Source organism: Neolamprologus brichardi, chromosome 18, assembly GCF_056152115.1.
Source record: "Neolamprologus brichardi isolate AB-2024 chromosome 18, ASM5615211v1, whole genome shotgun sequence".
In the NCBI taxonomy this organism is placed as follows: domain Eukaryota; kingdom Metazoa; phylum Chordata; class Actinopteri; order Cichliformes; family Cichlidae; genus Neolamprologus; species Neolamprologus brichardi.
In genome coordinates, this window is record NC_142121.1 from 23,069,329 (window position 1) to 23,083,805 (window position 14,477).

At 41.1% G+C, this 14,477-nt stretch overlaps 1 protein-coding gene across 2 annotated transcripts in view; it reads left to right on the top strand.

Moving 5' to 3' along the window:
- ephb1 (EPH receptor B1) overlaps positions 1-14,477 on the top strand; it is a 166,624-nt gene that overhangs the window by 91,641 nt on the left and 60,506 nt on the right. For both annotated transcript variants that reach the window (XM_006786547.3, XM_006786548.3), the window contains exons 4-5: positions 2,935-3,090; positions 9,630-9,965. In XM_006786547.3, the coding sequence (XP_006786610.1) occupies positions 2,935-3,090; positions 9,630-9,965 (492 nt within the window). The remainder of the gene's footprint in view (positions 1-2,934; positions 3,091-9,629; positions 9,966-14,477) is intronic.

Consider the following 14,477-nt stretch of genomic DNA (forward strand, 5'->3'; position numbering starts at 1 on the left):
ATCTCATCACACATGGAGTCAGTGTTACAAGTCAAGAGAGTTTGCAAACTATCAATCCCACACTAAAAAAAGAGCCCCCCTACACACCCGTAGGAACGTTATTGCCTATATGCAGTAACATTTTCACAACCCTTGCACATCTGCTGTATCAAGACAGGTCTTAAACATCCACGACATAGCAATAGCAATATGTTCTTCTTCTCTTTGGACTTGGTGCAGTTTGATCATGTATGTTTGATAAATATTGGAGCTCTGACTGTGTGTGGAAATTGCTGTGTGACTAGACATAAGGTCAGTCATTTAGCCCACAGTGTGTCCGTCAGCCCAGCCAAAGGACATGTAAGAACCGCGGCTCGCTGGGAATCATCTTCACTTGTGTGCGTGTGTGTGTGTGTATATAAATCATCTCTCTTTTTAACCTGATTTGTTTCTCATTTTTTCTTTATCGCTATCCCTTCCCAACAGCTTATAAGAGGGGCTGGCCAAATCCTAGTCTATAAATGTCAGAAAATAAGATCTATAAAATCTCCAGCATTTTTAATTTTTTAAGCATAATATTTTTAATTGTGTCTCAAAGACCTGTTTAATTAGGAGTGGAGGTTTCCCTTTCATGCAGTGCTATATTTTCTACTGTTTGACCTGGCAGTAAGGGAGAATGGGCCCAACACCTTGCCATTGTGGCGATCGTGGCTCAAGAGTTGGGAGTTCGCCTTGTAATCGGAAGGTTGCCGGTTCGAGCCCCAGCTTGGTCAGTCTCGGTCGTTGTGTCCTTGGGCAAGGCACTTCACCCGTTGCCTACTGGTGGTGGTCAGAGGGCCCGGTGGTGCCAGTGTCCGGCAGCCTCGCCTCTGTCAGTGCGCCCCAGTGTGAATGTGTGTGTGTGTGAATGGCTGGATGACTGGTTGTGTAAAGCGCTTTGGGGTCCGTAGGGACTAGTAAAGCGCTATACAAATACAGGCCATTTACCATTGTTAGTTTAAATAGCTCTCCGTTTGGCAAAGTGTTCATATTAGAATTGAAGGCTCTTAGTCAGATTAAACTAAACTATTTTGTTGATGGACTGATTTAAGCAGTCTCTATTAATATTCGAAATGCTTAGCCAAACCACTGCCCCGTCATTTTGATAAACTCTGTCATTGTTTTTCTTGATAAGCATCTTAGTGCTGGGTAGGTAGGTGTTTTACTTTGTGAGCAAAATGAATAAAATGACTGTTTTTATCTGTCTATCGCTCAGGCAAATAGACACAGCCTTGCCCCATTAAATGTATAACTTATTCCCCTTTTGGCATGCAGCAGTGCCAGAGCATCCTCCCTCATCAGTAAGCCTGCTAAGACATAGGACATTGATCATAGTTATTTTACTCAGTAAGCCCCTCCACATCACACAGAAACTCTTTGTATTCTTTTGGGATATTGGGGTGAGTGGATTAGGTTATTGCCTGCACTTAAGCACAATGCTATCAGCTACAATAATCTTCATAGTCCACCGTGGCCTTTAGAATTTGGGACTTTAACACGTCACACCAGCATCCACAAACTAGTGCTGGCAGGACTGTTTTAGAAATCCTCGTTCTTCTTATCAGTAAGGCCAGTATGACTGTCTGAGATTGTGGTCATGCTGCAGAATAACTTTTAAATGATCAGAGCCTGACCGCTTTGGTATCAAGCGATGAATAAAACATTTAAAGTGCCCGAAAGTTTTACACACTACTGTGCACAAGGAAAACGTAAATGAGTAGAAATTCAGTACTGCGCTTAAATATGTCTGCATACAGTAAGGGGTCGAATTTACTAAGCAAAGCAAATGAAAACACAATGCAAAAATGTGCCAGTGGGTGTGGAGGCTTCTGCTAACAATGCCCTAATTTAGAAACAAAGACGCAGCCGGCTCATTTTAATATTGAACAAAAGCGTCTACCAACAGAAGAACAAACCAGCAGGTCAAAAGCAAACAGACCAAAAGAGGGAGCGAGTAATGCACTAACCAAAGTAATATGAGCCAAGCACAGGTTTCAGGCATGGTCCTCTGTCTGGATATAGTATAATATTTCAGATCTATAGGTGGCATCGAATGTGGATCCAAATGTTTTTGATGTAAGGGCAAACTCTGTTTCCTGTAGATATTCCTGGGGACTTCGTGCTGTCTTGTAGGCTGAGCTGGCCATTCACTGGATAAATCTGACAGCTCAGGTGGAGTGTGGGATTTATCTGGAGGAGGGATTACAAACTGTTCAGCTATACTACCTGAAATCGCTGTGTCACACCTGTAGAATTTGTAGAAAAACACAAATCATTATTTACCGCAAGCTCTTCACCAAGCCTTTGTGTGCCTAAGATCTTAAGATTCAGACGTTAAAACACTTTTGGGTTTTGTGCTGTTTTTCAGAAACCTGAAACCCATCGGTCACTGTTAAAAGAAAAAAAATAAATACCTTGGGTGGCTGTAATCCAAGACACATCTATTTAGGTATTGGGGTTTTTCCTCTCTCTACCACACTGAGTTCAGAGAGTTCAGTTAAGTTAAGTTGTGTTTAATCAATATGCCTGTATTATAGATATGAGGGCTCGCTAAACATTCAGGGCGAGGACTCAGTAGAGAACTACAGGATACAGCCAAAGCTGCAGCACCGTGTTCACATCCTTGAGCTGTCCATCCATGCCAATTACCTCTATTTCTGATAACATCTTCCACTGCTGTCTCACATAAATTAACCCTCCTAGCACCAGCGATGACAGCCACATTAGGAGCAAAATAAGACATGCGTTAAATATAGTGGAGTTTGGGAGGGGGTAAGAGTAACTACAGATACATTGCAGAAAGGCAATTGACAAAAATCACTTAAAAATAGCTTAACCTTGTGCTTGCCTTAATTGGATTCATGCTTTTTTTGTTACATTTTACAGTTCTAACAGTGTTTTTTTTTCTTGCCACAGCATGTCCACCGGGTACCTTCAAGTCGACCCAAGGTCCAAGTCTTTGTCTACAGTGCCCTCCTAACAGCCGCTCCACATCTGAGGCTGCCACCATCTGCGTGTGCCGCAACGGCTACTACCGCGGGGATGGTGATCAGCCAGATAAACCTTGCACCAGTAAGTATCCAATAAATTAGACTGGCTGCGCACTAAGGCACTAATACGTATTAAAAGCCACATATAAACAAAATGTCAGAAATGGCACTTTCTGGCATTTTCTGAGACAAACTGAAAAGGATTCAGTGGTCTATCACAGCTATCACAGGGTGAGACGCGGGGTTATCTATTTTAATTTAAATGCATATGAATGTGCATTTATCCAGCGCCCATCTTGTCTTCTTATTGTCTTCTTCTTAGGATTGATGGAGCTCCTTGTGTTTCCTCTCAGCTATCTCTCTCTCTCCACATCCTTTCTCACTTCTCTAGTTTTTACTGTTGTTCTCTCTAAGTGTCTAGTATCATCCCCTGAAGTCCTAATTACTCAGGCAAATGCTGTGAAACTTCGACACTGTCCTGCCGTTATCCGCTGGAGATCCAATAAGGCCTCTCACAGCATCATAGTTATCTTAATATGATGTAAAAGCAATATGCTAAGCCTTCCTGTTATCCCTGCTGACACACAGTTATGCAGAGGGAAAGCATTGTTAGACCCCAAAAAGTTTGTTTACCTCACTTCCTTCACTGTCACTAGGGAGTGTCTTAATGGTTTGTTCTCTTCACAACATCAGGCCTGGAAGCATTATTGGTGTGGTTATGTGTTCATTTAGCCTACATTTATTCACGTAGACCTGATTAATTGGCCCAAATGGACTCAAAAGCACACAGAACTTTTCTAATCAGGTAGCAGCTGTATAGCCTTTGCTTCTAAACTCTGAGTTTGTTGTTCTTATTTAGCCATATATTCTTTTGTGGAAAAAAATAAATGAGTAAACAAATAAATAAATGAATAAAAGGGGCTAAAAGGTGCAGAGAAAGCCCAGCGTAGCATGGCTGTCTGTCTCTGAACGATTTGGCTATGTGAAAGGTGTGCACAGCAGCGCTTAATCCACCGAGGAAGACGTTACACGTAGGTAGAGTGCCGTTTGGTGAAAAAGTGGACCTGAACAGGTATGAGGGCAACAGCATTGTTCACCACAAAGATGATGGCATCGCTAGGTTTCATTTCGGCTCTTGGTCACAACTTCTATCTTTTCTGCGGCAACAATAGCACAAACAGGACTAGCGCACAGACTGGTTGTACCACATGTTCTTGACGTGAAAGTAAATGGCTGCAACATGTAGACATGTAACATGGCTGCAAAGCAGTGCTTAGCTCTGCATAGGACAAACGCAGAGCTGTGCTGGTACCGTTTAGGCTTTAGATGTTCTCAGTTTTCCGTGCTCTCCAATAGTTTACAGCACTGCCTGACGAATTAGCAAGTGTTCCATCAGCTACAGCCTCAGCCTTTATTTTGTGGCCTTGCATTTTCCCCCAAGCAATCTCAGCTCAACAGCAGCTCCATCTTAGACATCTTAAATAGATCCGTATGCTCTGTGTTCCATTTCAAAATGTAACTGGCTCCTTTTTTTTTCTGTTTTCAATCTCGTCTTATCTGCACTGTCAGTTCTGTTATTTTTCCCTTTGCTCCACTCTTCTCTTTCATTTTGTCCTCGGTCCTCTCTATAACTCTGTAACAGGAGTCCAGTTACATTGCTGTTTGTATTCAGACAAAAAAATGAAACTGCTTACTAATACACGCACACTTAAGTAAAACATACCAAAATCTGTTGGAAATGGTCCCTTTTAGCAATATTATATTGATAATATTAAGCAAATGTTAGCAGCTTTTCAATTTGTATTAAAATAATTTGTCTGCAAATCTGTCTGCACAAAGCTTTTTCTGAAGGCTGAAGCATACAGTAGCAGCTAGGCGTGATGCTCTAGTTGTCATAGATCTCAGCCAGGGGGGCTAGTGAGATGATCCTAGTAGCAATCTCTTTAATACTACAGGTCTTGATAAGAGCACTGCTAGAGTAGCTTAAATCAGACCAGCCTGTAGCTTGATGCTGTAGCTTAAGCACTTCTTGCCGTCATCAGGCACGTAGGGGCTCTATGCTCCTGATCAGTCTGATTAGCTCGCTGATGGATTGTCTGTTGCATGGCTCTGTGAGCTGAAGGCCGCATGCTAACCACCCCACCCCCCACAACCTTTTTTTTTTTCCGTTGGGGGTATGAATATGCCTAGGCAGAGATGCACGTTTAAATACCAGCTCCTCGAATTTCCTTTATCTAAGAAATTTTTTTCTGACTTCAGTCTATGCCCGAGGAGAGGAATCAGCTACATCCCTGTTAATACATTTTTGTTTGAAGACATGCGAGTTTTACCTTTGTGCCAGTGTCCATTCTGCTCTGGGTGGAACAAGATTTTTGAAACGCTCAACCAGCTTTAGTTTGAAAACCCAGGGATTGTGTTTTAGTCTGGAGAAGGAAATATAGAGACTTTTTTTAAAAACGCACATATCCTTGTTGATTGGGTTTTATCTGCCACAAAAATTAAGCTAGAACATTTAAGCTTACTCTCATTCCTTTTTGATTCCAACCTTTTTGTCTCGGTAGTCATTCCATTGGTGATGCTTTGGTACCTCTCTGTGTATTTTCAAGTATTGGTTCCATCTCAGCCTAAGCAAAGAAATCTCTGCTCATATGTTTTCTCATCATCTTTCTCCTTAACATTTTTGTGACCAACCCTCTGTTTCCTGTTGCTCCTCAGTGCATACATGGCCAGAGTCTGCGTTTGGTCGATGCGATGTGCATTTATAGGTTTGTTAATGAAAATGTTCCAACGCAGTTATCTGAATTTTCATTTTAAAGCAGTTTTAAGAGTTTTTAAAATGAAAACATATTCAAATATTTTGAAGAGAAATGTTGATAAAGCTTCATAGATTGTGTGTGAAACCTTTTCATTCTGATTTGGACTTTTTTTAGTGAGTGTTTTATGTTCACTCTGATCCCCAAGCTCAAGGCCCCCAGTTTGACATTCCCCAACTGCCCCACAGATGTGCGTGTGTTTAAAAAAATAAATAATGAAAATAAATAAATAATGTTTTCATGTTAGGATGGTTCAGTGGAGAGAGGTCGGTGTGATTCAGCATGCTGGGACAATGGGTGTCTCAGTATGTGGAGTCAAAAGAATGACAAGCTGAGTGGTAACTGACGGGAGTCGAGCAGTGAAACCAGTTCTAATTGGTCCGGGGGGGCAGGGGAAAAGGTGATGGTGCATGAGGTCCGGGTGGACTTGTGTCAAAGAAAGAAAAAACAAATCCCATCAACACACCAGGAGGTACTCCGTGTGACAAAGCAAGATTTGAATATGCATTGTTTAATGTATAGTCTATGCTGAAATTATAAAAGCAACCCTGCCAAATTCTAAATATGTTATTATGTTTATACATTTTTTAAAAAAGCTGTATATGCAGCTGCTAACTGGGTCACGAGGAACATCTTTGGATGGTAATTGAATCAGCATAGATATGGGAACTGACAAGGAAAGCAGTATGGTTCTGATGAATTTCAGTATGCGTAATCTGTACCATATTGGTTCTGAGTGTTATGGCTCTCACTCAATACTCATATCTGTGGCCTGTCCCCTGAAAACTTCCTGGAGTCCTATCTAATGTCGTCTGTGCTTTGTAATCCAAACAAAACCCATAAAAATTTCTAACTGAAATGGTTTATCTGTTAGCTGTTTTCCTCTGATTTTATAGTCAATTCAAAGGGAAAAGAGAGCAAGCTGTCAAAGTGCATAAATCTCTGCTCTTTTCTCACAAGCCTTTTTTTTCTTAATCCACTTCTGGAGTCAGTTAAGGGTGCTTCCCACAGCTCAGCCATCAGCTGGCCAGTTTCCTCTCTCAGTGACTGGTAATAAATGGAGCTAAGTCAAGATAATTGTCTAGCCTGCTCTAATTCCTGTACTGACTTTGAAGACATAATGCTCTAGACTATCAGGCACACGCATCCACTTATATTCAAAACTTTCCTAAGTCTCGTTGACACATCTAAAGTATCGCACACACAGTCACACAGAGTCAAGAAAGGTTCAAAGCTACCGTCGAGTGTTATGGATGTGTAGATTGTACTTTTATCAGTTTCATATTCCAGTTCTTCCTCACTCATCACTGTGAATACACCCAAATCTCACAAGCAGCACTGCTAACACGAACACACTCAGACTCTGACTGCTTTAGTCTCTTACAAAGTCACTATTAATCCTTATAACATGTTGTTTTTTTCATCTCTCACCAGCCCACACAGCCCCTCTTTCTTTCTCCCGGCTCCTCTGGCTGTGATCACTATCTCCACACAGGGACCTTCTGTTGGCCCCCCAAGGCCTTTTTCACATCATAAAAACAAACAGTTTGAAAGAAGAGAAGCACTAGCCTCAGACCATTCAAAAGGTGGATGAGTACACAATATCTGGACGTTTTTATTTTGGGCACTGGGGCTCTCTTTATATCAGTAGCCAAGGAAGGAAACTGGGCCGTAGTGTTTTACAGTCCAGGTGGTATTTTAAAGCCCCCTTAGTAACAGGGCGCTATGCATATCAGCCTGTGAGTGTGAGGAACACATGAGGGGGGTAACACAGTAGGACTTTTGACATAATACTCATAACAATATTGATCAGACTTTCATTTTGTCTACTAACTCAGGGGTGTTTTTTTTGCTGCCGTGCATTTCTGCCTCGCTGCATCTCTTCTTTCTAGGAAGCCATGTTCAGCTTGCGTGCCCCTGTCGATTTATTTAGCCGTATCATAAAGTGTCATTTTGATTTCCACATCTGCTTAAAGGGTATGACATAAATACTGTGGCTGGCTGCACCAGTCTTTTTCGCACAGACACTTTTGCGCATATTGCACTTGCCCATATTATAGAAAAGCACATGTGCAATGATGTATCATTGCTGTTCCTGTGCTAATGACCTGCTTTTTGTGTTGCTGTGTGCACTGTCTTTACTTTGCAGAGTGGTGCAAAAAAGAAAAAAAATGTGGGTGTTCTTTTTGGAGGGGGATTGGAGAAATGATCTATTTCTGTAGTAGCAGTATGTATGTAAACACAACCAAATTATGTTGTGTGTGATGTAACTGAGCTACAAGTAAAACTGCCACCAAATTACTTCCTGTGGCAAATTAAAACAGCCAAGGTACAGGTCATCATACAGGTGGAAGTCCTGTGTGATTGCTTACAGCATCCCTGCATATGCAGAGTATTGTTGCAACTGGGACGTTAGATATATAATTCACACCATAGTCTGTCTGTGGGTTTGGGCATGCATTTTCCACATGAACAGATCTGCTTATGTTTTTTTCCCCAGCAAGTGCATTTATGTGACAGATGACATAAAATGTATGCTGCGTGAGTAACATGCAGTGCAGTCCATAGTCCCTAACTGCGAAACTGCCTCCAGTCCCCTCAAGCAACCCTATGACATATTTTACACATTTTCATATGAATTTGCTGGTTTCTATGTGCCTTATGCCCATGTTGTCTGGAGCGTTAGCGGCCCTCTCATCCAGACCACAATAGTCACACTGTGTGGTTACACCCTTTGTCTCTCTCACCTCTCTGCTGTTGAGACCCTGAGACGAGGTTGCAGAAGTAACACAGCCACTCTTGTGTGTTCTGTCATTTTTTACTTAGCTTACCGAGTATGTGTGTGTGGCTTTGCAGCAAGAATTAATTGTGTCTTTGTAGACTGAGGTAACTATTTTCCTCATTTCCATGAACATGTGCTGTATAAAATTCTTATTGTTGTATGTGCTCGTGGTCAAAAGCTAAAATAAAGTAAAAAGAGGAAGAAGGCGAGTCGAGTAATTCCTCAAAAGGTTTTCTAGAATTGAGTTGATTTTTCGGTTCACTGTAGTCATGGGTCTAGAAATGGGTCAGTTTAATTTCTCTTATAATGATAAAGGTCAGGCTTTATGCAAGATAAATTGCTACCAGATCAGCTATGCAGGGCTTCCTCACTTAACCTAAGGAGCACTGAGTAAGGGTTTTGGAAAGCTTTGTCTGGTATCTGGGAGGGCTGCTTCTGAGCAGTCGAAGGGTCTCTCAGCTAAGAGTAATTCTCCACTGGCATTTAAACAGATTTTAACTCTTAAAGAATTGTGCTGCAATTGCAGAAGGCCAAACAGGGCACTTTTCTGCACCCTGATATTAAGCCACCACTCAAGCAAAACAATAGTTTCATTATTTCTTGATTTCTTTCTGAATATCGTTTTTGAAGTTCCGCTCCAGCTGCGGGCTATGAGGGAGTGAATGGGAGCGTGAATCTCCAGAGCCACTTGGATAAGAATACTCCATGCAACACTGCATTTTGCTAAATAACCAATGTTTGATAGACACAAACGTTTCGCTGTATGATCTCTCTGGGTGTGAATGGAATAAATTAGCATTCCAAATTGTGCTCGAGATGAAGAAAAATAAGAAAAAGACAAGTTGCTCTCAAAACCAGCATTTGTATTTATTAGACTGTTGTAAAATGACAAAAGTAAAAGGAGAGAAATGTATGAAACTATTTTGTTTTCCTCTTTATAAGCAATGTGTTAATTTTCTTTCAGCCTGATGACATCTTTTACACAGATACCCTCAAGTTTTTCTTTCATAATTTTTATATCTACAGGCGTGCCATCCAGCCCGAGAAATGTGATCTCCATCGTCAATGAAACCTCGGTGATCCTGGAGTGGCATGCCCCCAGGGAGACGGGTGGTCGTGATGATGTCGTCTACAACATAGTGTGCAAGAAGTGCCAGGCCAACCGGCGTTCCTGTTCCCACTGTGATGACAACGTCGAGTTTGTTCCTAGACAGCTGGGCCTGACCGAGACCAGGGTGTTCATCAGCAACTTATTGGCTCATACCGTCTACAGCTTCGAGATACAGGCCGTCAATGGTGTCAGCAATAAGAGTCCATACCCTGCGCAGCATGTTTCCATAGATATCACCACCAACCAGGCTGGTAAGTACCTTTACTTCCATGATCATTCAAAAAGCTGTCCATATCAATGTTGTTTTTCATTGTTTTTCATTTTAGCTGTTTACCTTTGGTAAGTGTTCTGTTAGTCCAGAAAGAGCTTTAGTGAAGGTTACAAATGACGTGCTTCTCCTGATCTCAGTGCAGCATTCGATACTGTTGACTATAATATTTTATTACAGCAATTAGAGCATGCTGTTGGTATTAAAGGTACTGCGCTGCAGTGGTTTGAATCATATCTATTTAGTATAGACTCCAATTTGTTCATGTAAATGGAGAGTGGAGAGTCTTCACACACTAAGGTTAATTATGGAGTTCCACAGGGTTCCGTGCTAAGACCAATTCTGTTTACATTATTCATGCTTCCTTTAGGCAGCTAGAGTACTGACAGAGGACTAGAAAGAGAGAGCATGTTTCTCTGGCTTACTTGTGCTTCAAGATTAGGCTTAAAACTTTCCTTTTTGCTAAAGCATATAGTTAAGGCTGGATCAGGTGACACTGAATCCTCCCTTAATTACGCTGCAATAGGTCTAGGCTGCTGGGGTATTTCCATGATGCATTGAGTATTTCATCTTTAGTCAGCTTTTTCACCCACTATGTGTTTATACACTTCTCTTCATTTGAGAATAGCTGTTATTAATCTCTAGCTCTCTTCCACAGCATGTTTTTTGTCCTGTCTTGCTCCTCTTACCTCAACCGATTGGGGCAGATGGCCGCCCCTCCCTGAACCTGGTTCTGCTGGAGGTTTCTTCCTGTTAAAAGGGAGTTTTTCCTTCCCACTGTCGCCAAAGTGCTTGCTCATAGGGGTAACATAATTGTTCTCTGTTTTCTCTGGTTTTTTTGTATTATTGTAGGGTCTACCTTACAATATAAAGCACCTTGATGCAATTGTTGTTGTGATTTGGCGCTTTGTAAATTAAATGAAATTGAAAAATTGAATTGAACATTCTGGTTACTCTGCATTCTGTTTCAGTTTCATTTGTGGAATGGCAAATACCCTATTATTGTAAATACTGTGAATCATTTCATCCTAATAGAGTATCGTCTTTCACCTAATAGAGTATTCATCGTGTGCATTATGAAGCCACACTTCATGGCTTAGGAATCTTCAGGGCTACTGTGATTTCATATTTCTCCACTGTGAATAATCAGGCCTTGAAGAGGGAGGAAAATTGTTCAAGTGAGGTATGCATACATGCTCTTTCTAGCCCTTCCTTTCCTTAACTGAGGAAACTGCCTGTTAAATGTTATATTGTGGGGCAAAAAGAGCACAGCTTGCTTTATAGGTATGTAGCAGCTAATTGAGATTCAAATCTCGTCCCTGTTCAACACTAAAGTGTCAGATTGGAGGACACTTTCTTAAGCTTGTGTTTCTATACATCCATGTGTATTCACATGGATGCACATGTGTCCATGCCATGGTTAGCTTCAGGGTGGTATTATTTCCTCTTATTCTCCCTGTCTGTGTCTCTGTACTTGCTTGTGTGATTTGTGTGGTGGGAGCCAAGCCCATCCAATGGAAATGACAGGTTGAGGATATTGACTTTGATGGTCCTTTTTGCTACAAGCGATTTTTTCATGCTTTTGTAGAGCTTTGACTTGTACACAAAAAAACACCTATCAAGGGACAAATACTGACCATGTGAAACATTTAAATGAGGCTTTCTTCGTTTTTCTGTTTGTGGATGGGTCGAACTGTAAAAAGCAAAGCTTGGGGGAATTAAACAAACATAAAGTGGAGTTGCTTAGTGGAAAAAAAGATTGTTGAGTCTCGAAAGGAAGAAAGTGACAAGTTTTTAGTAGCCTGGGTCCACGGATCCCTTCGTCAGTCGTGCACTTTGATAGCTCATGTCATGTTTCCTATCCTCTAAAGATGTGCAAATACATACTCTCATCCGCTGATAAAATATATAATGTCGAACGAAGTCTAGTCGAGCCCTGTTTTACTTTAATTGTAGAATGAACTTTACATTTATCTCAAAGACCAGTGACATAGTAATTGCTTCATCCAGATCTCCTTTGTGTGGGACTACATTTTGAAATTAAATTTGCCCCGCTTGGTTGAGGGCATACCACATTTGATTACAACGACTCTCTGAGGAACATAATGACCAACTGAACTTGTCTTTGTCTGAGAAAGAATCAGGAGATGAGTGGGAGGGAAGACAAGGCAGGATGGAGAAATGGAGTGCTTTTTTTCCCCTACCAGACTGAAAGACTGACAGTGAAGAAGAGGAAAATGAGGGAGTAAATAGGTCTGATTATCAAGGTGGCCTAATGGTGCTGACTGTCCCCATTTGACAGACTAATAGTACACTTGACAGATAGATGTAGAAGAAGCAATGCCCAGGCCTATTGTTGAAGTCTGCTGCAGTAATGAGGTGTCTGCTAGTAATCTGCCAAGCCTATGTCCAGCTCTATATGGCCCCTTTGTAGACAGGTAATTGCACTGTTCCTGACTTCAATGGGGGGTTTTTGAGGTCAATAACGATGTAGAAGTATCCAGAAGGGATAAATGTTAATGCGCTCAAAAAAAGAAGAAAAAGCACCCAACAACAACAAAGACATCCTTAAGATATAAGGTTCTAGATTCCCAAAGACTCTTCAGTGCAGCAGTGAAGCACATTTATACTTTCAGAAACATTGAATACTTACATCATCTTATACGTTCAATGAACAAATTCAGTGTAAAGTAAAGCACGATGGTCTGTGTAATTTAAATGTTGCCATCAAAGTGTGTCCACAAGTCCCCTGCAGACTTCCATGCATCCATGAAAAAGTCTATTTCCAGCATCTCTACAATCAATTTAAAATATATGAAGTATAAAGTCAATCAAATGTGCAACAGTTTCTGTTGGCAAATTTCCCAGCTTATGCGAAGGGAAAAGTAACTCCCTCTGATGGCGATCTCTAAATGAAATAGAAAATAACACCTAAACCTTATTTGTGTGCACAGCTGTTTATTTGTGGAGGGAGTGTGACTGAGTAATGTAACAAGCATTTGTATCCTCTACATCTTAGCCTCGAGGAACATATAAAATCAGTTGTTGACCAGTTTATTTCAAGTTGGTATTTTTCTGTTTTATTGTGGTTGTTGTGGTTATGTGACTCCGCAAACTATGCGCTGACTTTCTGGAAAGTAAGCAGCTAAATCTTCTATGAGTTAGGTAGCGAGTCACTTTGGCTTGAAGGTTGGTCATATTTATTTGAACCAGAGTGCACAGATGAGGATGTGGAAATTTGCCTCAGCAGATTCTAGAGTCTTGATCGATGAGAGTATTCCCAGTTGTATGAATTTGTGGCTTTGCTAAACATTATCCATAAAGTAAAAGCTATTAGAACAAATAAAAAGCAAGATGTTTATACTGATCAATGGACAAATCACCCTGCACTGGGTAGGCCAGAAGAGATCTGGCATAGAGATCCATAATGCAGTTAGCAGTTTTCATCAATAAGGTATTTTTGACTGATCTCTTATTTTCCAAAGGGGTCACCACAACAGATTTTACACCAGAAGCCCAGCGTGATGCAACCCTTCCGGTTATGTGGGACTGGGACCTGATAGGGACTAGACTAGAAGTGGACTAGATGTCACAAGTTCCCAGAATATAACCAGTGATCTTTCACATGTAAGGCTTGCATGTTTTGCTACAGGTGGCTAATTTCCATGTTTGTCATGGAAATGTACATATTGCTTACTTATTTATACAATCCATAGTTGTCGTGAGGTCTTGCGGATTGAATTTAAGACTAAAGGATCAACTTTTTGAAGACCATCTTAAACTATATATCCATATACAGCACTGCACCTTAACATGACTCCAAAGTGTACGGCCAGTGATATAGTTTCAGGTCACGGAAAAGCAATGAAAAGACAGTTTTATCAGTTTCACACTCAATTTCAGTTCAGGCATTGATAGCAAAAATTTACATTTCCCTGATTCTAAACTACAAATAACACCATAAAATATATAATTTAGAAGATAAGTAGAGCCTACCTGTGAAATATAGGCTGTTTGTCAAGGGCAGTGTTACATTATTGCCTTTCTGGTCTGATAACAACCTGTGAGGGGATGTGTGTTCAAGTGATCATGATAAAAGTTTGCACTTGTGTTGGTGAAGTCTTTGCATTTTCTTTTCGACTTGGGTTTACCATAAATAGTCGTGTGATTACGGTAAACCAAGGGTATCCAGAAAACAGTATGCAGCAGTATTTAGATGGCTGTAGCATGAACTGCCTATGAAAAGACAAGGTTGAGGGGAGCAAGGGGAGACTGTGGAGGAGTAGAAGAAAAGGAGAGGATAGTGGGGGAGGGGGGTAAGGGGATTTAGTGTGAATCACCAAAGAGGCCATTTAACTGCCCTCGATCCCAGCGTGTGTCTGGGAGGAAGGGCTGATCAATAGTGTGATTTAGGAGTTCATTCACAGCCTTTGCTCTCCAGGAAACAAACACGCACACACACACACATATAATGATAAAGACACACAGGTTATAT